Source organism: Chiloscyllium plagiosum, chromosome 41 (assembly GCF_004010195.1).
Source record: "Chiloscyllium plagiosum isolate BGI_BamShark_2017 chromosome 41, ASM401019v2, whole genome shotgun sequence".
In the NCBI taxonomy this organism is placed as follows: domain Eukaryota; kingdom Metazoa; phylum Chordata; class Chondrichthyes; order Orectolobiformes; family Hemiscylliidae; genus Chiloscyllium; species Chiloscyllium plagiosum.
In genome coordinates this window covers 14220548-14242289 of record NC_057750.1, presented here as the reverse complement: position 1 = coordinate 14242289, position 21742 = coordinate 14220548, and the positions used below count along the sequence as shown (strand labels likewise).

The window sequence follows — 21742 nt, the reverse complement described above, 5'->3', positions numbered from 1 at the left end:
CTGGTTAGCAAGGTTAGATCTCATGGAATACAGGGAGAACTAGCCATTTAGATACAGAACTGGCTCAAAGGTAGAAGACAGAGGGTGGTGGTAGAGGGTTGTTTTTCAGACTGGAGGCCTGTAACCACTGGAGTGCCACAAAGATCGGTGCTGAGTCCTCTACTTTTTGTCTTTTACATAAATGATTGGATGTGAGCATAAGAGGTACAGTTAGTAAGTTTGCAGATTACACCAAAATTGGAGGTGTAGTGGACAACTAAGAAGGTTACCTCAGATTACAACAGGATCTTGATCAGATGGGCCAATGGGCTGAGAAGTGACAGATGGAGTTTAATTCAGATAAATGCGAGGTGCTGCACTTTGGGAAAGCAAATCTTAGCAGGACTTATATACTTAATGGTAAGGTCCTAGGGGGTGTTGTTGAACAAAGAGACCTTGGAGTGCAGGTTCATGGCTCCTTGAAAGTGGAGTCGCTGGTAGATAGGATAAGTGAAGGCGGCATTTGGTATGCTTTCCTTTATTGGTCAGAGCACTGAGTACAGGAATTGGGAGGTCATATTGCGGCTGTACAGGACATTGGTTAGGCCACTGTTGGAATATTGTGTGCAATTCTGGTCTCCTTCCTATTGGAAAGATGTTGTAAAACTTAAAAGGGTTCAGAAAAGATTTACAAGGATGTTGCCAGGGTTGGACGATTTGAGCTATAAGGAGAGGCTGAAAAGGCTGGGGCTGTTTTCCCTGGAGCGTCAAAGACTGAGGGGTGACCTTATAGAGGTTTACAAAATTATGAGGGGCATGAATAGGATAAATAGACAAAGTCGTTTCCCTGAGGTCAGGGAGTCTAGAACTAGAGGGCATAGGTTTAGGGTGAGAAGGGAAAGATATAAAAGAGACCTAAGGGGCAACGTTTTCACGCAGAGAGTGGTACGTGTATGGAATAAGTTGCAGAGGCTGGTACAATTGCAACATTTAAGAGGCATTTGGATGGGTATATGAATAGGAAGGGTTTGGAGGGATATGGGCCGGGTGCGGGCAGGTGGGACTAGATTGGGTTGGGATATCTGGTCGGCATGGACGGGTTGGACTGAAGGGTCTGTTTCCATGCTGTACACATCTGTGACTGTAACTCTGTAATACATGGAACACTTGTTTAAAAAGTAGATGGCAGCTCAAACAATAATTTTAAATCCAAGATCAATAGACATTTGTCAGTCACATGTGTTACAAAAAAATGGAACCAATGAGAATGGACGATCAACCATATTCTTACTAAAGCTCAAAAGGCTGATCCTCTTCTGTTTTTTTTTGTCTGCATTACAGACAAGCTCCTATACTCTGCCAACATTTTTCATTATGAATTGGTTGACAATATGATGATGATCAGATTTTATTTTGTGTTGTTGTTTGAGACGTCGTTAGATTTTGGGTTGCTGCTACTAACAAAGTACCGTATTAACAATATTTAAGAGGAGGCTCACCCATCGGTAAATGTTAATCCATCTAATATTCATTGAGTTTAATTTTCTGGCAGGCTGCTATGGGCAAGAAGTAAAAATTAAAATCCCCAAGAGTAACCACAAGTAGTGCAAAGGCCCCAGTCAGAGAAGCATCAGCAGTGAACCGTGATCTCGAGTCTGAACCACAAGAACCCAGGTTTGCATTCCACTCCAAAGACTTGAGCACAACAAACCCAAGACTTATAGCCTAATATAGTACTGAGGGAGTACTACACTGTTGGATGTGCCGTCCTTCAATAGGATGTCAAATCAACACTCTGCCTATTCAGGTTGATGTCCCTGGTGTCCTGGCCAAAATCTATCTCTCAATCAACAGCACAAAAAAGGTCTGGTCATTATCTCATTGTTAAACACATTCACAATTAATGAATGCTGACAGAATACAGATGTTAGTCTGTGATGCCAACATGACCAAAGCAGCAGTGAATCTGGAGTATGCCATTCAGTTTTTCAAGCTCCAATAAGCCTATGGCTGTTCACCCACCTGCTTTCATTCCATATTCTTCTGCATCCTTGACTTTTACACGTCCCTTTGTCCTAGACTCCAGCACTAGCTGTACGTACATGGAATGAGCTACCAGAGAAAGTGGTTGAGGTAGGTATAAAAGCAATATTTAAAAAATATTTGGATAGGTACATGGATGGGAAGGGTTTAGAAGGATATGGACCAAATGCAGACAATTGGAACTTGACAAGTGGGCACCATGGTCAGCATGGATCAGTTTTGGCTGAAGGGTCTGATTCCATGCTATATTACTGTATGACTCTAAGTCACTCTGTAAAACTAAGTCACTCTGTCACTCTAAGTCACTCTGTAAAACCTTCTCTGATTCAGGCAGGTCAAGCAAAATGTATGCACCACAGAAAGTTAATAGCTGAAAATGTTTTGCTGGAAAAGCGCAGCAGGTCAGGCAGCATCCAAGGAACAGGAGAATCAACGTTTCGGGCATAAGCCCTTCTTCAGAAAGTTAATATGCAGTTACAACAAGCAGTTAAGGAGACAAATGGGAAAGGTTCAAAAGTTGGGAAGTCTTGTGACAAATATGGCAATGGTAAGAGGGCCTTACCAGTAGAGTTTGACACTGCCCTTGAAGGAAAATCCAGAGATGTCCAAGGGGAGGCATACTTTGAGGAATAATATAAGTTTACAAATATGAAAAATGTTGCCAGATTATTGTTGTAGAACCTGGCTGCAGTACTCTGGCAATCACAGCTGCAAGGCTTTGAGGATGGAGGAAATAATCTTCATATTAATCTCTCCTCATAACTCTTGGAAACCTTGGGACCTAAACATACCTCATACAATGTCTGAACAGGACCTATTACAGTTATAAGAAAATGTTCTTCCCTTTCTATTCTGGCCTTCTATTTCTACCAGCGAGCAGATCTTAATGAATAATGCAATTTCTTTTTTAATTATCTTTTGAATAATTGCTCCGAACATTGCTGAAAATGTACGCAATATTTTACTAGTTCATTTCCTCTAAATGTTTTTCACAAAAACATATAACAAAAATGTCCAACATATGTTATCACTTCACACTGTGATGAAATTCATTCTTTTTTGTATCCAGTTGTATTTTGGAAGTAAGCAATTTCTGAATATTGTAACAATGGAGAACTGGATGCTCCGATGACTGATAAATGGCTACTTTCAAAGCAGCCTAGAAATAGCAATACGGCTTATTCTGACATTTTCAATTGATCACTCAAAACAGTTCCAAGATCGCTGAAGAGAATTTCAATGGTCACATGCAGATAGCATGTGAGAGGAAGAGTGACAGAAACAGGCTCCATGTTAATCAGTGTAGCTAATTCGCTGAGCTACTAAGAAAGCAACAGAAAAACCCTGGTTCTGCGTACTTGGGTCACAGGGAGAACTTCCAAGAATAGTTGAATAGTTTGTGCAGTTAATACTTGCAAAAAATTCCTAGGAGCCAATTGGTGAAGACTGGAGCTCAGGAAAAACAAGCAGGGGCTTATAATGGTTTGGCAAACATGAGTTGTATCTGTCAGTAAGTACTGGAATGCAGTTTCTGGAGCCCAGGCCAATGTAAATGCCCGAAAGGAAAGTGAAATGTCAGACAGGAGCATTTGTTGAAGTAATCCAGTTTAGACAGGTTCCTGAGGGAGCTTCAAGGCTAGATTGTCAAAAATGAAGAACTGGAACCCCTTGTGAAGGTTTAATAAGACTTGACGACCATGGTAACACAAATTACTTTTCTCTTTTTGTTGTTTTTTTGGGGTGTGGTTGGTTGTGAGGGAAGGATGACAAAAATGTCAATGTCTTCTGCTCATCATATTTGCTATTTGCGGCACTATAGCCATATTTCCTTTGATTTTCACATTTACTTCAAGTTAATTCTAGATTTAAAATAAACTATAGATATAGATTGCATTACTATTTTAACTTTGTGAAGTCTAGTAAAGCTTATGGTTGTTCGTTAAAAACCATGAAATGGCTTTATTCGCTTAGTAAACAGTTAAAATCTCAAACGTTGTCAACTTTAAAAAAATGTTACTCCTCCCTGGTCAGATCATTTTGCAGTCAGGTCTGGGATCACAACAATAATCAGGACACATACGATTTTATTGCAGCTACAGTTGCCACTGAAGTTTATTTTACGCTGAATTCGAAACAGTATAAAATAGCATACACTTACCAGATATCTTTCAGAGGAAACACTAACGAGGATGAGATCATCACCCACACGTACTTTCTCACCCTCAGACCTCTGTTTGGAGGCTGGATGAATGGTCCACCAGCAAGCCTCGCCTGCATGTATCACATCAGTAATTAGCTTCGTAGTGAGAATTCTCTTGTATTTTTAGAACTTCGTCCTATTTCTTTAAAATTTATCAATGAATGAAGAGCGCTCTTATGATTGCAGTTGATGGCAATATTGGACAAGTCAGATCCCAGAGTGGGGCCTGGCTTGGTAGACCATAAGTTTTGTTTTTGTCTTCCAATTTTTCAGTCAATTACTGAACACATTCACAAGAGACTGTCAACATACTTATAATAAATGAACAAAAAAGTTTAGTACACCAAACAAACTCTGTTACATTAGATAAGAATGTTTGGAACTGGTCTCTTAATAAATAACAAAGAAAAAAGACAATGCCTTAAACATTCAAACTTCAGTGAAGGGTCACGCTGGTCTCCACACTAAAGCCCTCTCCTCATATCATGTCTGCAATTGTTCATTTTTAGCAAATTTCTGCATTCACCCAATGCTATTTTATTTAGGTTATTCCTCTTCACGAGACTCTTAAACAAGCTGTTAACTTAGTCATTTAACACTAAACATAGTTCCTTAAACTTATATTCAAAACACTTGTAGGATGTCTTCCTCTCTGACAACTCAAAGGCCTTCTGCTTCTAAGCAACTCAGGGCTTTTTTTCAGAGCAGACTGCTAGGATATTGTTAAGAACAGCACGTCTGTTGTTAAGGACTTTTTCTTTCTGAATGAGTCCATCTGCTCCTCAACTCCTCAACTCTTCTGACTTTGTATGTTACTGGATTCCTAGCCAACATCAGTTTTATTTCTGATACACTAAGTTATTCACTTCAAGGGTTTAAAGAGCGCACTTAAATCCACGTTGACACAAATCTCCAGAAACTCTATTACCATTCTCAGAATAAATCTAAAATTTAACTGAATTCTATATCCTCCCCTTAACACAAAATGGAAATATAGATTTATATGTTGGTCTTCACAACTTCCATTCTCTTTCAAAATAAAGATTTGAACAAAAGCACAAATCTTCACACACTTCCTCTCTCACCCATATCAATTCTTCCTCTGGGATAACAAGATTAGTTTAATTTGATATTCACTTTATTAATGCCCTCATTATAATGTACAGACATTATCACATACACACATATACCTTGGCCTGGACTGTGTGGTCAATGGCGAATTAAGGAAGCTCACTCATACTATAAGATAAAGTCCTGCAAGGACTCTCCTTATATGTAATTTAAAATAGTGTGGTTTAATGAGGATGATTCCCAGCATGGAGCTATCTGTATTGATGAGATTAAACTATCCAAGCAGCCCATCACTTTAAAGAATTCTCACTGTCATCCAAGCAAGAAATCAAAAACACTATTAATTGAATCACTTTTTAGAAACATTTTCAGATAGCAAAGTTAACACTGGGATATAGAAATGTGTTTAGGGTAAGAAGCTGAATTATCATGAGCAAATGTAAATAATTGCCAAATGATGTTCTAAAAGTCTAATTAGTCATAAAACAGATAGGTAACAACATACCAAAAATACAAACTTTCCAATGTCAGATCATTTATTCAGCAGCAGTTATACTCAGATTGCCATTAAAAAGTTACACAACATTGACCAAGACTATTTTCACAGGACTACATAGCATAATTGCAGGAAGGATATTCCTGATAACCAGGTAGACTAGAACCAGGGGTCACAGGATCAGCCATAATTGAATAGTGCAGCAAGCTGAATGGCTTACTCCTGCTTCTATTTTTAGATCTCTATGCAGAATTGTTATGGATTTTCTAACAGTAATATAAGAGTAAAAAAAGGCATGTTCTAGCCAAATCAATTGACTTGGTTGACTGCCATCTCTGGAAAGGTGAGCTCTATGATGCAGGCTGTGATGGAACAATTAATCATGGACTCTGACTTCATGATTCCTGTATTAATCTGTATTTAGGCTAAGTCTCAAAGCAGTGGTCATATTCAGAGGGATAATTACAGCAAATTCTAATATTTTGTCATCAAAAGCCTCAACTTCCCGCCTATTATATACAAAGGTATGCAGACCACACTACAAATACAAGATTAGTGACTTCAAATGTGAAACTTTGATCTATCACAAATCATCTGTAAATTATGTCAATTAATTTTTTTTGTTAGAAAGTCAAGTTACTAGCATGTTTTTTCCAAGTATTTGATCTAATTCAGACCTTCATCCTTTTTCCCTTACTTCTTTGCAAATAAATACCTCTACAAATAAAATTTATTACTTGTCTCACTGTTTCTCACTGTAACATGGGTAAAAGATTACTGACTCATTGGAGACACAAGAGTAAATAGCTATCTATGTCATTTCTTCAGTGTTCCAACTGATCTGCTGCTTAAAGTTATGGTGGGAGACAAGAATCAGCTTCCCCACAGAAATTCTACCTCTTACAATATGTAACAGGTGCAGCCAATGAGTTCAAGTATATTGTTCTTCCAATTTACCTGAAGCATCTTCTTGAAGCCCAACATCAAAGGATAATTTGTCTGTCAAAGACCTTGAGGTGGTCAAACAACTTAAATACTGCAAAGAAAAAAATGATAAGAATCGTCACCATCATGGAAACACTGAAAAATTAAGAGTCTTAAAATTATATGCACTCTCATAACAAGATTTTTAATCATAAATTCAATAAATAAAATTTTAGTTGGAACTTTAGTTGCACAAAAGGAAAATAGGTTCATAGAAACACACGTACCCACACAGCAACACATGAAAAGAGGAGTCAATCTTTCCCTCAGAGGATTCAAGGCAAAGAGATAATTGGTTGAAGACAAACATAATTGAGTTTCTGTTCTAAAGTAATCAATTCAATGCTATGTTTGAGCAAGATTTTGATTTGATATCACAATTTAGAGTTCAACAGCAAACTTTACAACAATTTAGGGAGCAGAGAAGCAGTGGCTGAGTGCAAGCAGCAATACTACATAATCCTCCAAACAGGAAGGTAATCACAATGTACAACTCATCTGTTGCTGTAGCTTCTGATCAGCCAACAGTCAGTGCGCTGCTCTGTCTGCTGAGGCTTCACACTCAGGTAAGGAACTCAAATGTGTAGTCAGCCTGCACTCAAAAGTGGAAGGTGCAATTTCCAGTGGGTCCTGGGAGTCATTGTTAAAGTGAGTTTAGCCTGGGAAAAACATAGGAACGACACTGCAAGGCACAGAGGGGGGCTCAAAGATTTTCTAATGCTGATGTCTATGTACAATGTCTAGAAGTGGACAATAGCTGCGAACAATCCACAAGGAGTCTGATCAACCTTCCAATGAAACTGTTAGAAGGCAATGGAACCAGATAATTGTGTCAGCAATCAACCCCTATCACACATTTATGAACAATCTGTACTACAGGACTCATTCTTAACATCCATAGCCTCACCTCACCTTCAAACAAACAGTTACCACTGCTGAAAACATCACTCTCAAATCTACTAGTGAGCACCTTTCTCATGCAGCACAATGTTTCACATCACATTGAAGGATGGGCCTAACTACTTTTGCTCATGAAAGAACAGTGCTCTCAATCACTGGTGCAGCATAATTGAGAATGTAGCACATAGCAGGGTTTCTTTGAAAGCAAAGATGACAGTATACTCACAGGTTCCCCTTCCCAGCCATTTTCAGGTCTCTTCTGAATTGAAAGTGATGTTAGCTTTTAACTCTTCTGTTAGAGCGTCATACAGCACAGAAACAGACCCTTCAATCCAACTCATCCAAGCCAACCAAATTTCCCAAACTGAAGTAGTCCCATTTGGTCCATATCCCTCTAAACCTTTCCTATTCATGTATCTGTCCAAATGTCTTTTAAATATTGTAATTGTACCCATGTCTACCACTTCCCCTGGGAACTCAATCTATACAAGCACCATCTTCTATGTGAAAAAGTTGCCCCTCAGGTCCCTTTTAAATCTTTCCCATCTCACCTTAAACCTACACCCTCTGGTTTTAGACTCCCCTACCCTTTGAAAAATAACTTGGTTATTCACTCTATCCATGCCACTCATGATTTTATAAACTTCTACAAGGACACTCCTCAGTCTTCAGCCGTCCAGGGTAAAATGTCCCAGCCTATCCAACCTCTCCTTCCAACTCAAACACTACAATTCCAGCAAGGTCCTTGTAAATTTTTTTCTGCACCCTTTCTAATTTAACAATATTTCTTCTGGAGCAGGAAGGCCAGAATTGTATGCAATATTCTAAAAGTGGCCTCACTAATGTCTTGTAAAGCTACAAAACAACATCCCAACTCCTGTATTCAGTGCTCTGACCTGTGCCACTTGATCGTAAGGCTAGGAGTAGAAAGGTAATACAATTAAATGAATGGCTAAATAGCAGATGTAGGAAGGATGGCTTCAGATATCTGGATCGTTGGGATCTCCTCCAAGGCAACTGGGACCTGTATAAGGATGGGCTGCACCCATATTGGAGGGGCAACAATAGCCAGGTAGGGAGGTTTACTAGTGCCACTCAGGATGGTTTAAACTAGTGTAGCAGGGGGGTGGGATCCAGTGCGTTCCTCACATCATTTCACCACATCCTTAGCTTTCTCCTTTCAGATACTCAACAGCTTTGATCTGGCTGCACAATAGAGGACATGAAAGCAATGGAAGAGCAGGAAGACACTGATGCACAGGTTACACTGTCACTTGCCCTCACACTCACAAACTGGTTGATGTCTGAGGTTCGTCAGAATACATTGGGATTTGGGGAGCGCTTGAAGCCATTCTTTTAGAGGAATCAACCAGTGGCTACCTTCGGGATATCACCAATAGATCCATTCATAATGCAGCACGCCAAATTAAAGCTTAGATTTCAATAATGCCAGCTCAGGTTGCTAACACATCAGCTCTGACTGTTCTCTCTCAAGCTCAATTTCTGGTCATGCAGACTCAGATTGCTGCCATCATATCTACAGATACAGGGTTCAAAAACAACGTAAGATGTTACAGGAGTTCAACAGGAGTTCAACAAACTACCCTCCAACATCCTGTTAGGATTGCTCAGGTTCCACCTTGGGGAAACAGCAGTGGTACAGTGCAGCAGGAATTTGCATTCCAAGGAAAATAGGACTAACCCTTCAAGACTACTCAAAAATCACGGTCTGTCAGACAACCAACTCGACTGTCCATGCTTGTGCAGCCTGAAACTCAACTTTGAGGGTCACAGCTACAAGGTTACCTTAAAATATCACCTGCAGTCTCTGTAAGCAGCCTTCACAAGCTGTGCTGTAACCACTGAAGTGACACTGTGGTGGGGCAATAGGACTAGTAAAGACTGATGGAAGACAGGCACAAGGAAATGCAAATATTGTTGACTTGTATACAATACAGCATGGTGCAATCATAAGTTTAGTTCAGAATAAGTGTTTTGTGGTTACGTTTATTTTTGTGTTGCAACCAAGATGCTAGTAACAGAAGGAATGTATGTTGTGAGACTATTAGTAAATGTGGAATTTGTGGGTTCAGCATCTGGCTTCCTATGGAATCGAGCAGGCAAAACAAGCAACAAATAAGAGGGTGCCAAATAATTAGAAATTGTCAGCTTTTTAAAAAATGTAACCTATTTTCCTAATCAACCTGTTCAGAGATGTTATTACACACCTCTGGAGCAGGTGGGACTTTAACTTGGACCTGCCAATCCAGGGGTACAGACACTACCACTGCAACACAAACAGTTAGCTTTTGAAGACATAACTCCTTACGCCTGTGTGCAAGCTATGCACGAAGCGGCAGCAACCATCAGCATTCATTTAACAACAGCTGCAAAGGTCTACAGGAACCCTTCTCTCCGGCAACAAACTGGAAACATATTCAGCTATCTCAGAATAGAGTCTCTGTGACCTCTTTTATGGCAACAATGAATAATACCTGGAAACTGCTGCAAATATCGACTGTTTCAGCCTGGAATGAGTCAGAAATTCACAGGCACCCTCAAAGCCAATGGTAATGCTGTCGTCACCCTGATCTGAAATTGCAATTGTGAAGTTGCAGAAGGTGGAATAGATTAATGAGGATCTCTTAGGTGAAGCAGAAAACACTGAGGAGGATGGAGGGGAATTGCATCCGAACCATTTTAGCCTTCCTGATAGTTGACTTCATACCCCTCTTCCAGCATTTGTCCTCCTCCCTGACACCTGTGCATATTTAGGTATCAGCCTCAGCTGCATTACTGGGCTTCAAAATGGCAGTGCTGGCATTAATCAGGATTACACGGTCATTGACATCACAATCTGCATACTACCAACAGCCGCATCCTCCAGTGCACCACTTTGGATCCTAATAGAAACCACAGCACCTAAAAATCTGGGTTTTTTTTTGCAGAGCAGGATTTTTCCATTTTGGGGTTTGCACTGCTGGTTGAGAAAACAAACTTAAATGTAGGAAGGGTAATGTGATTAAAGCTTGGAAAGAATACAAATACTGTTCCTTTCTAGATATTGACAGACAAAAGATTGTATACTTAAGAACTTTTAAGGGAGAATTCTTCCTTCAAATCTATTGCCGCAGCTACAATGAAAATGTCGTCTATGAAATTTCATTCCTAATTTATGCTTTTCTCTTAAATGTTATCACAATTCTTTTATTCTGCGAGATCATTTCCTGTACCAGCTGAGGTTACCATGGAAGTCCTGCCTTCTCAATCTTACCCTCGCCTTAGGCGTGGTGGCCATCTGACTAAACTCACTATCAGTGACCTCTCTCTAATGAGACAGCAGTCCTATGGTTCTCTGGGACTATGGGAAGTTTACTTTGACCCTACCTGTAAAGGACCCAATGACATTTATATTTCCTCAGATTACGAGGCCATTTTTGGGCATTCAGTCTTCTCAATGACATTAGTTAACAAGTTCTCATTGAATGAATCACCTATGGAGAACCATCTATGGGCTGGAATCAACTCAAAGAGCACACTGTAAACAGTACACGCTGCTCCACAGTGGACAATGAACAGTGTCCCAAACTGTAATTGTAGTTTGCATCCTAGACCATAGAACATATCACATTAAACTGCTTGTAGGATCTTATAGGAGAGGTCCCTAATTTCTCCACTCAGTATCTCAGGAGATCATCAAAAGGATAATCAAACTAGACATCCCACTATAACCTTTTCCCATTATATGAACATAGAATAAATAATTGTACAGAAATTAATTCACTGATCCCCTAAATTCTATTCAAAATAACTCTATGGATAAAATAAAACTCCGAGCAGATTAGATTAGATTCCCTACAGTGTGGAAACAGGCCCTTCGGCCCAACCAGTCCACATTGACCCTCCAAAGAGTAACCCACCCAGACCCATTTCCCTCTGACTAATGCACCTAACACTACGGGCAATTTAGCATGGCCAATCCACCTGGACCTGCACATCTTTGGACTGTGGGATGAAACTGGAGCACCCGGAGGAAACCCATGCAGACACAGGGAGAATGTGAAACTCCACACAGATAGTCTGCCCAAGGCTGGAATCAAACCTGGGACCCTGGTGCTGTGAGGCAGCAGTGCTAACCAGTGAGCCATCATACCAGCCCTCTTTGTACATTTTCTATTTCCTACTAATTTATGAGTGAGACAATAGACTGGTCAATTTTCCCTGGCAGAAGTTTAATTAATAGTAAACATACAATGGTTGCTCAACATTGCAGTCTTGATGACATTTTGACAAGTAAAATGTTTATGTTGGTTGAGAAATTACACTGCAACAGGTAGACACTCCATAAACTTTTCTTCCTGTCAATTATTAGCAATACATTTCACCAAGTTTGTTACCAAATTTTTTTTAAAACAAGATCATTCGAGGTTTTTTTTTAAAAGGGCAGAGTATAACCTTAAAATTGCAATATTGTTAAAATTCCTATGACTTACCATGCCACTGTGGGAATGTCGGAGTAGAATAGCATGACCATACAAAAGGGTTCGATGGCCTCCTCCCTGAGAAGACTACACGTAAAGAGGACAAAAATAATTACATTCATTAATCAAAACTTGGCATTCCAAACTAACATACCAGTAAAAAATAACTAAATCTGTAACAAAACACTTTTTGTTAATGTGACTGCCGGTAAAAGCTACTGTAATTTAAAGATTGGACTTTAAAAGAAAATCAATGTTGACAATAAATACTCTAAGCTGTCTGGAGAAATCAGCACGTACATGCTGGACCACAGACATTGTCCTCTAGCCAGCTGATTTCTCAGTGTTATTTTTGTCTGTATTCATAAAGCAACTGCACCCAAAGCTATATTAATCGACACAAAGCTAACCGAAGAGAGAAGAATGGGCTTTGGTATTGTTTGAACAACCAAAAAGAACTCATATCAATCAACAATTCAGCATACACAGTTTAGTTACTAACATCTAAAAATAGCCACTTAGATCAATGTATCACAGGAACTCACTCTTGGAAAGCCCATAAAGAACTGTGGGACAATGCTTGAGGTAATAGTTGACTGCTTGTTTCCACTGTGACGTTTTGTAAGGGACTTCATGAACGTTCTATCATGTAACTGAGATATCTCCTCAGAGGCGGATATCATGTAAACCCTTTATTTACACGTGCATAGCACTTGACGCTGGTCTGGCTTCTTCAGAACTAGCTCTCAGAGAGAACAGAACCTCTGATTCTCCTGTTTATATCTGTAAGTCAGAGCTCCCTGACGGGACTAGGTTAATAGCCCCGATCAGGGAACTTATATTCTATGAGGTCGAACTGGCTGACCTAGTTACAAACACTGCAGAAACCTTCATGAGAGACAATGTTAGATAATTTTGGAACAAATCAGAAAAGATTCTGAACTCTTGTATTTCAATTACTTATCAGTGTTGTCTGCCGTTTCTCCAATCTAATTTCTGAGCTTTGGGGTCATGGACTTTCATTGAATTGGCCCACACTTATTGGCAAAGTACTGTAATGGTTTGCCATTGCATTCTGCAGGTTAGTTGACCAGGAAACTCTTCCTTTCCTACCATGTACCATCAGGCATATGGGAAGGATTTACAGACTGATAGTCAACCTGTTTGATCACATGAGAAAGCACGTTCCGTAGCCAACAAGCTCTCGGCATGGGATTGAATCTAGAGAGTCAGGACAAGACACAACGAAAAAAATCAATGCATCACAAGATCATTAATGTTGTACAGGTCAAAACTTTTACTGACCCTGTATTTTGCAAATGAACCTACCATTAGCCTTGTTATGAATGCAAGTTTTTTTTTAAGAGATTACATTGTCTCGACAAATTTTGCTCAAAAACAAACCTGAGTGGCCTGGTTACCATGGCAACAGGAGTCTTACTGAAAACAAGATGCAAAATGTGGGCAGCTAGAAACAATGACAAGACCTGCTGGGCTCATTCTGCGCAGACTTGCAGACTGGAAGCGTGAGGGAGTAGGGGCTCTCAGAGAGATATCAGGTTGCAAACGGTGTAAACAGCACAGAGAAGAGGCTGCAAGGTTTTCTGTGAGCTACGAAGCAGAACGTAGGTGGATGGACTGTATTTGATTTTTAAAAAAACACATCCTATGATAATCAAAACAGTCCAGAAGATGTGTCTTGGTGATGGGCATAAGCCTTTCATCAGGAATGTGGAGGGGGAAGGGCTGAGATAAGTAAGGATTGGGCTTGGGATGGGGGGGAAGCTAGGTGGGAAGGCAATAAGTGAATGCAGGTAGGAGGTGATTGTGATAGATCAGTGGGGAGGGTGGAGCGGATAGGTGGGTAGGAAGATGAACAGGTAGGTCAGGTCAAGAATGTGGTGCCGGGTTGGATCTGGGATGAGGTAGGGGGTGGGGGGATTTGGAATCTGGTGAAGTCAATATTGATGCCATGTGGTTGTAGGGTCCTGAGGCAGAATATGAGGTGTTCTTCCTCCAGTTGGCAGATGACTTTGATTTGGTGGTGGAGGCTCAGGATTTGTGTGCCCTTAGGCGGGTGTGAGGGGGAGTTGAAGTGGTTAGCTACAGGGTGGTGAGGTTGACCAGAGATGCGGACCAGAGATGTTCCCTGAACCGCTCTGTGAGCACCTCAGATCCAACCCTTGGCACTGCCCTCTTGACCTGACTACCTGCCCATCTTCTTTCCTACCTATCCATGCCACCCTTCCCACCGACCATCACAATCACCTCCTACCTTCATCCACCTATTGCCTTCCCATCTACCTCACCCCCAGCCCCAAGCCCCTATTTATCTCTCAGCCCCCTTCCCCCTCCACTTTCCTGATGATGGGCTTATGCCCGAAACATTAACTCTCCTGCTCCTCAGACGTTGCCTGACCTGCTGTGCTTTTTCCTGCATCACAGTGACTCTGATACTCCAGCATCTGTAGTCTTCATTTTCTCTTAGTTATTGAACTGGATGTTCAGTCATAATCATAAAGAATTGCAAAGTAATCTTGAAGGGCTTAATGACCTACTCCTGTTCATATTTTCTATATTTCTATGTTGCTATGACTTGTCATACTGGACTTGAAATGTTACCTCCATTTCTTTCTCCACAGATTATGCCAGACCTGCTGAGCTTTTTCAGCACTTTGTCTTTATAGCTAATGTAAAAACAGGGTTGGCTGAAGGAGAGTGGGGAAACAGGTTTAAAGATAAGATGATAGAGAAGTACTGACAAAATTTAAGGAGTTATTTCATATCTCAACATTGAAAAGGATGCAACATCTTTGAATAAGCAAGTTAGGGCTGGGATCAAATTGAAAGATAGCATGCATAAGGTTCCAAAAGATCAATAGCTCAGAAGATGGGGAAACTTGTAGATATTAGCACTGGATCAATAAACAAAGGAAGAAATTGAAGTTTTAAAGAAAACTAGCAAAACTATTAAAACAGACAGTAAAGTCTTCTATAAGTACATAGAAAGGAAGACAGCAGTAAAATAAATATTGCACCTTAGAGATATCCCTGTGGACAAATCACAAAATGCTAGCATGCAATGAAACAAGTAATTAGGAAGGTAAATAGAATATTTGCCTTTATTGCAAGTGCAGAAATCTTGATGCAGTGATGTTGTGCATCAGTGAGAATGCATGTGGATTACTTTGTATATTTTTGGTCTCCTTATTGAAGTTATATTTGCATTCAAAGAGTTCAGAAAAGGGACACTGATTGATTTCTGGGAGAAAAGACTTGTCTTATGAAGAGGAGGTGCCAGTGTTGGACTGGGATGGACAAAGTTAAAAATCACACCACACCATGTTATAGTCCATCAGGTTTATTTGGAAGTACAAGCTTTCGGAGCACTGCTAGTGGGGCAGGATCATATGACACAATTTATAGCACAGGATCATAGTGTCATGCAACTGATACAATATATTGAACAAACCTAGACTGCTGTTATCTGTTGAACAGCAATCAAGGTTTGTTCAATATATCACATCAGTTGCATGACACTATGATCTTGTGCTATAAATTCCACGTCTTATGATCCCTCCCCACGAACTACTTGACGAAGGAGCAGTGCTCCAAAAGCTGATACTTCCAAATAAACCTGTTGGACTATAACCCAGTGTTGTGATTCTTAACTTTGTCTTATGAAGGCAGTTTGAGCAGATTGAGACTTTAACTCTTATTCACCTAAACACCAATGACGATAACTGTATTGAAAAATAGAATTTTGAGAAGTTATGACAGGATGGATGAGCGGGAAATCGAGTTATTATCCAATTGTGCTACTGCCACAACCAAACCTCTTTACTAGAAATGGTTGATCTTATAGCTATTAGTTATAAATTGTTCTCAAAATTTCACTGACAATTTGCACAATCATTTCTTTATTTTCAGGCCAGTCAAAGTACAAAGAAATTACTTAGATTCCAGCAACTTCTGAAGAAAATTCATCAGACGTAGTTTCTCTCTCAAAGATGCTGCAATACATGTTGAGCATTATCAGCTTTTCTTTCATTTTATTTCAGATTTCTGGAATGTTTTGCCTTTTTTACCCTCATACTTCATTCTTAATAAGTTTTAGTAAGACGAGTTCCTACGTTGTGGCCTAATGTTTCTGTAGGAATTATGATACAAGTTATGCAACAATAAAACAAAATCTTGAAACAGAATAAATATTATTCATTTAGCATACAAATCGGCTTAAGAGCTGCATCTGTATTTATGGTAACTTGTTATTGGCACTATTTATGCCCTTCAAAACATTTAAAAAGGCTTTGCAAACTTTCAAAGCAGATTTGCAAATAATAAAGAAATAACTGCCTGAAAATGATCCACAATAAATGGGAATAGCTGTAAAATGGTTGCAACATCTGAAGAGAATACCATTTTAATTACAATTTTCAACACAGAATTAAGATAAAACATAGTACAAATTACCTACCTGATTAGCAATGAAACACCTCCATTTGATAAATAATGGTGTTATTAGATTATAATAACAACCATTTCACATTTAATCAAGGTTATTATAAACTTTAGTAATTTGAATTAGGTAAGTAACCCTTTAGCTACCAGGTGAAAGGTTATAAAATCACCACAACACAAATAAACAAAGAAAAAATCAGTACACACCAAGTAAAATCAGACAGCTTAATCATTTCTCTACAGAGCAGCTTACCTAAATCTCATTTTAATATTTCTATTTTTGTCCTGCAAAATATATAAATTCTATTTTAGGTAGGTGTAGCAGCCACAAAATGGCATGCCCTGGGGTGTAGATGTGATGTATCCCTTTAAGTATAATAATATACAATTGCACAAAGCACTTAAAAGTCCACTTGCACCAGCCGCTGTTTTTATGTGGCGTGTACTGTACTTGGCTTGCTAAAGGGTTGAAGCGCTGGGAGGAAAATGGCCCTGTTCAGCCAAATATTGTACAGTGTTTCTAAAAGGTGTGGCAGGCTGTATGCTATTTTAAACACAGCAAGAAGAAAAAGTCTTGAAACATTATACCAATTCAAGAGAAAAAGCAGAAGTTCTAATATTGTATGAATGTGCTTTTGGCTTCCAAAAAATCAAGTTTGTTTTCTTAGAAATTCAGTAATAAGCTTCAGCAGTATCTAAATGTCAAAGTAATGCAGGACATAAATTAAATTAATCAAAACAGAGAATTAATTTTGTAGAAACCTTTTAATATACTATTATCTAAAAATAGAGAGTTCAAACTTCTGATTAGCATGACTGCTTTCATCAATAATCAGGGAGATGTGGTGTTAAAGAGGAACATTAGTCTTTATCAAGGATTAAAAGTATTTGCATTGTATAATTGGAAATGTTGAAGAAACTGACTTTGAAAGATGATAAACATAAAATGTGAATTTCTCTAACCTGAGAAAACGTGACAAAGATAGTTAACATACTGTATTTTAACAGCTATTGACCAATACTATTTCAGAATTCACGTGTGGTTAATTTATGATAAATGATCTGCACTACAGTTTTGATCAAGTATCACAGTTTTGGCTGCTTTATTTCATAGTCCTTTATGAAAGGGCTGCTGAAAATAATCAAAGTAACTGTCACAAGAGAAGAACTACATGAGAAAGAATAATTGGTACTGGGTCTGCCAGCTACAAATGCAGCCACTACTTCAAAGCAATCATGTAGGGTATCAGTGGGACAGCACTTGAAGTACCCTTAACAGTTTTGATCTTCTTACCCAAGGAGGGCTATATTCACCTTAGGAGGGATGTTACAAAGGTACACTCCATTGACTCCTTGTCCAATGTGAGATGGAGATGAAATAGCTACTTAAATGAACTTTAAAAGAATGAGACATACCCTCATTGGAACATTAAAATTCTTTGAGGGCTTAACATTGTAGTTGTTGCAAGTTAATTCGCCTAGTTAGACTATTAGAGTTGGGATTCATAGCATCTTGTGAGGGGTCAGCCATTTGCTATGAAAACAAGCAAATTTCTTCCGAGTAATTAATCTTTAAAATTATTTACCTCATAGGATTATGGATTTTCAATCGTTAATTCTGGTTAATATGAAGATCATTAGACTTTTGGCACTAAGAATCATGAAATATGAGGATACAGAGGGGTCAGATAGAATATCAGCCATGATCTTCAATAATAGTGCAACAGGTTCAGACAGCCACTTACTAGGTTTTAGGTAATGTAGTTCATCATATTGAATATCTTTGAAGAGGACACAGACTCCACTCATTCTTTCAAGACATAAAATGGGAACAAAAAGGAATTCCTGAGTCTTAGATAGACTCAATTGCACCAATTGTTTCTGTGTAGTTAACTGGTAAAAATATGACCAGGCAGCTATGGTTGAACAGATGATAGTCTTAGTGGTGAAGCACCAGAGGAACAATTATGCCGACAATGAGTTTCATCTTCAAGAAAGGAACAACGAAAGCCGAAAATATTATATGAAAGCGGAAGAAGGAAATCATCGAAAACAACATTTCATCCCTGGGAAGTGATGTCAATGGCTGTTTAAATCAAGAAGAACCCCAGAGTCGAAGATACCTGTTCAAGTATGGGATGATTTTGAATCAGGTAGGACAATGTGCAAATCAAAACTGAACCACCAACATGTCTGAACATTGGGAACAGAACTCAGAAGTCAAATACTGGTGGAAAATAGGTGCAAATGTTCATTAAGCATAACAGCATCTAAATGAATGCTGAACGCATCTAAATAGGTGCCAGTTGTGGGCATCTCCAGCTTCGCTTCAAGTATGAATAATGCAAATATTGCCTCTCAGGGAGATGTAGCAAAATATCTGTGTCGTACTGTACACAATTTCCCCGGCAGTGATATTCCCCTTTAATATCTATCTAGGTCTTGTGAAAGTATCAAGATTTTTTGGAAAATAAGGTACACTGCATGAACAGGTAATTCCATACCCATTCCTAACCTAGGTAAAAGAACACTGTTTTTCCAAATGTTTTTTCTTGGTGAAAAATAAAATGCAGTGAATTGAACAGAAAACGCAAGAACCCAGAAACAAAATCTGAATGCAAAAAAGATAAAAGGTCAAGATCATTATGAGTAAAAGATACAAATATGTTAAGAAATTGTTCTTTGTGCATTGCACAGAACAAGAAATAAACTAGTTTCCTGAAATACAATATACTTATTTCTTCACACTTACACCATTTTACATCAGAACTTCAGAGTAAAGTAAGGATTTAGCTTACTGCATTGCAGTGAAATGAATGCAATGAAATTAAATTGTTATACAAGGTTTGAACAGGGCCTTTATGAGTGAAGTGAAATGTGTTAGAGCTCATGCACTGACTGCTAATCACCTATGACAAGGGATTTAAAATGGTTTATAAAAGGGGCACAGCAACAAAACCACAGATCAGTAGACACACCAACATACCCATTTGTCCAGATCAAGAGGCTTGCATAGCAGATAAAAAAAATGAAAATCAGAAAAAGTATATTATTTTCAACTTGCACTACTTTTTAGACTATCCCCACTTTCCCCTGGCTAGTCCAATTTCTAACAGTAATTTTGATGACACAGTGATCTAAAATAAAGCAGATTATACATTAGGTCAAATTAAACAGTAAAGTATAAGATCTTGTGGCCAAAATTAGTGGTTGTGGTTGATGCAATAATCATAGAACATTTTGGAATGCTAATCACTAGATATGGAGACATTTTATGTCCTTTTAATTGTTACAGGTGGGGAAGCAAAATAACTTCTTAATTACTAACCACGTTCAGAAATATTTTCTTAAATGCAGTTTGCTATGAAGAAATAAAAATGATGACATGAACTGTAATGACCAAACACACACTCTTTTTGTTACTTCCCTTTTCTGAACTAGAGCAGCTTCAATCTTATGGTTTCAGATAAAGTCAACTTGTTACTTAACATTTATTGATTCGTAGTCCTGCTCATGCAATATACAGTTACTTGAAAATATCCAAAAATATAGTAATGTTTTGCAGTGAAATTAATAAAATTTACCAGTTGTGCATACATCTGGGTTCCCTGCACGTAACAAATTTTCCAGTTGCTTTTTATCTATATTTTTAACCAATGTAATTCAAAACGTACTGTTCCTTGCAAATATCAGCCAACATCAAACTGTTGGGAGATAATATCATAGCTGTAACATTACCAGAATAGTAATACAGAAGCCTGGACTACACCTTACCTGTCTGAAACACTTACTGTGCATGTGACTCCAATCTGACTCCATGTGGTTGTCTCTTACCTACCCTGTGGACAGCCACTCAGTTTCAGAAGGCTCATAAACATGCAAGGAAAATAAGGGCAATAAATGCTGGCCTTGCTAGTAACCCTCATATCCCAAAAGATCTACTTGGATCAATCATATTTGCTGATTGAACAGTAAAACATTATGTGAAAGTCTCAACTGAATGAATTTAATTTTGATTTTACACCCAGAAGGGCAGCACAATTGCTATGTATCAACTATGACAACTGAGACACAGAATGGTATTTAACCAATGACAGGTGTTACAAATCAAAATTATTTGGTGTAAAATTTTTCATCATTCAAATTATAGCAAATAATTCTCAATATTGGTTTAAAGAAATAATGATGTTACCTCTAAAGTGAGCCAATGTGGCTCAGCCCCACTGATCAAGATCAGAAACCCAATTTCAGTTCAATCTTGATTAAACAAGAAAAGTACTTCTCTCTGGAGGAGTTTTATGTGCAAACTTCTGGGCCAGAAGCTCTCTCAAAGGGAGCAAATCAAGTCCAGTGAAGAAATCCAAGCAGACAGCAACAAAGTGAATCAAAACAAGAAACCACACACTTCTTCACAACAATTCCAGATATACTTTGGGATTAAAAGGTTTTCAAGCTACTTTCATAGACACTGGTGAACACAAATATGCAAAATCAATGAAGTGGGGTACTAGTTCGGGTAGGGTGTGCTCTGCTGAGTGGGCATGGGGCTAGGGTGTCAAGTGGGTGAACAGATGCGATGCTGGGTGGGGAAGGGGCTCCTGTGCCAGGTGGGCAAGGATTTAGGGTGCTGGATGGGAAGAGGGTGGGGTGCTAAGGCAGGTTGGTAGGTGAGTGCTTGGAGAGATCAGGGGTATCAGGTTAGGCGTGCAAGGAGTTGAATGAGGTCAGATCAAAAGGCGTAAATGGGTAGGGTCAAGTGTCATTGGGATTCAAAGAGGAGCAGTCAGTTTAATTATTACCCAGGAATTAAAACATGTTGTAATACAGTTAACATCTTCTGAGTAACTACAATATTAAACAAAGTCAAGTGGAACCCTCTCAAGTTAACAACTCTAATTCAGAGTTGGGGACTTCACTGGAGGTTTCCAGGTGCCAGGTAATGGCCTAAAGGAAGTTTTAATTTTCGATCTATTCTCAGGGAGTAAGCAGTCAACAACATCAAAACATCCACATGGTTCCGAGGCACAACTCCTATTTATGTTTCTGTAATGACCATCCGCCCATCAGAAATTTGGGGCCAATAATACCAAAATAACTATAAGCTTGACTCAGGGCCTCCAACACAGC

At 38.9% G+C, this 21742-nt stretch overlaps 1 protein-coding gene across 1 annotated transcript in view; it reads right to left on the bottom strand.

The window, feature by feature from the left end:
* LOC122542710 (ryanodine receptor 1-like) overlaps positions 1 to 21742 on the bottom strand; it is a 393921-nt gene that overhangs the window by 305794 nt on the left and 66385 nt on the right. The window contains exons 4-7 of the mRNA XM_043680690.1: positions 19602 to 19622; positions 12167 to 12241; positions 6747 to 6825; positions 4181 to 4293 (exon numbers count right to left, since the gene is read on the bottom strand). Coding sequence (XP_043536625.1) covers positions 4181 to 4293; positions 6747 to 6825; positions 12167 to 12241; positions 19602 to 19622 — 288 coding nt within the window. The remainder of the gene's footprint in view (positions 1 to 4180; positions 4294 to 6746; positions 6826 to 12166; positions 12242 to 19601; positions 19623 to 21742) is intronic.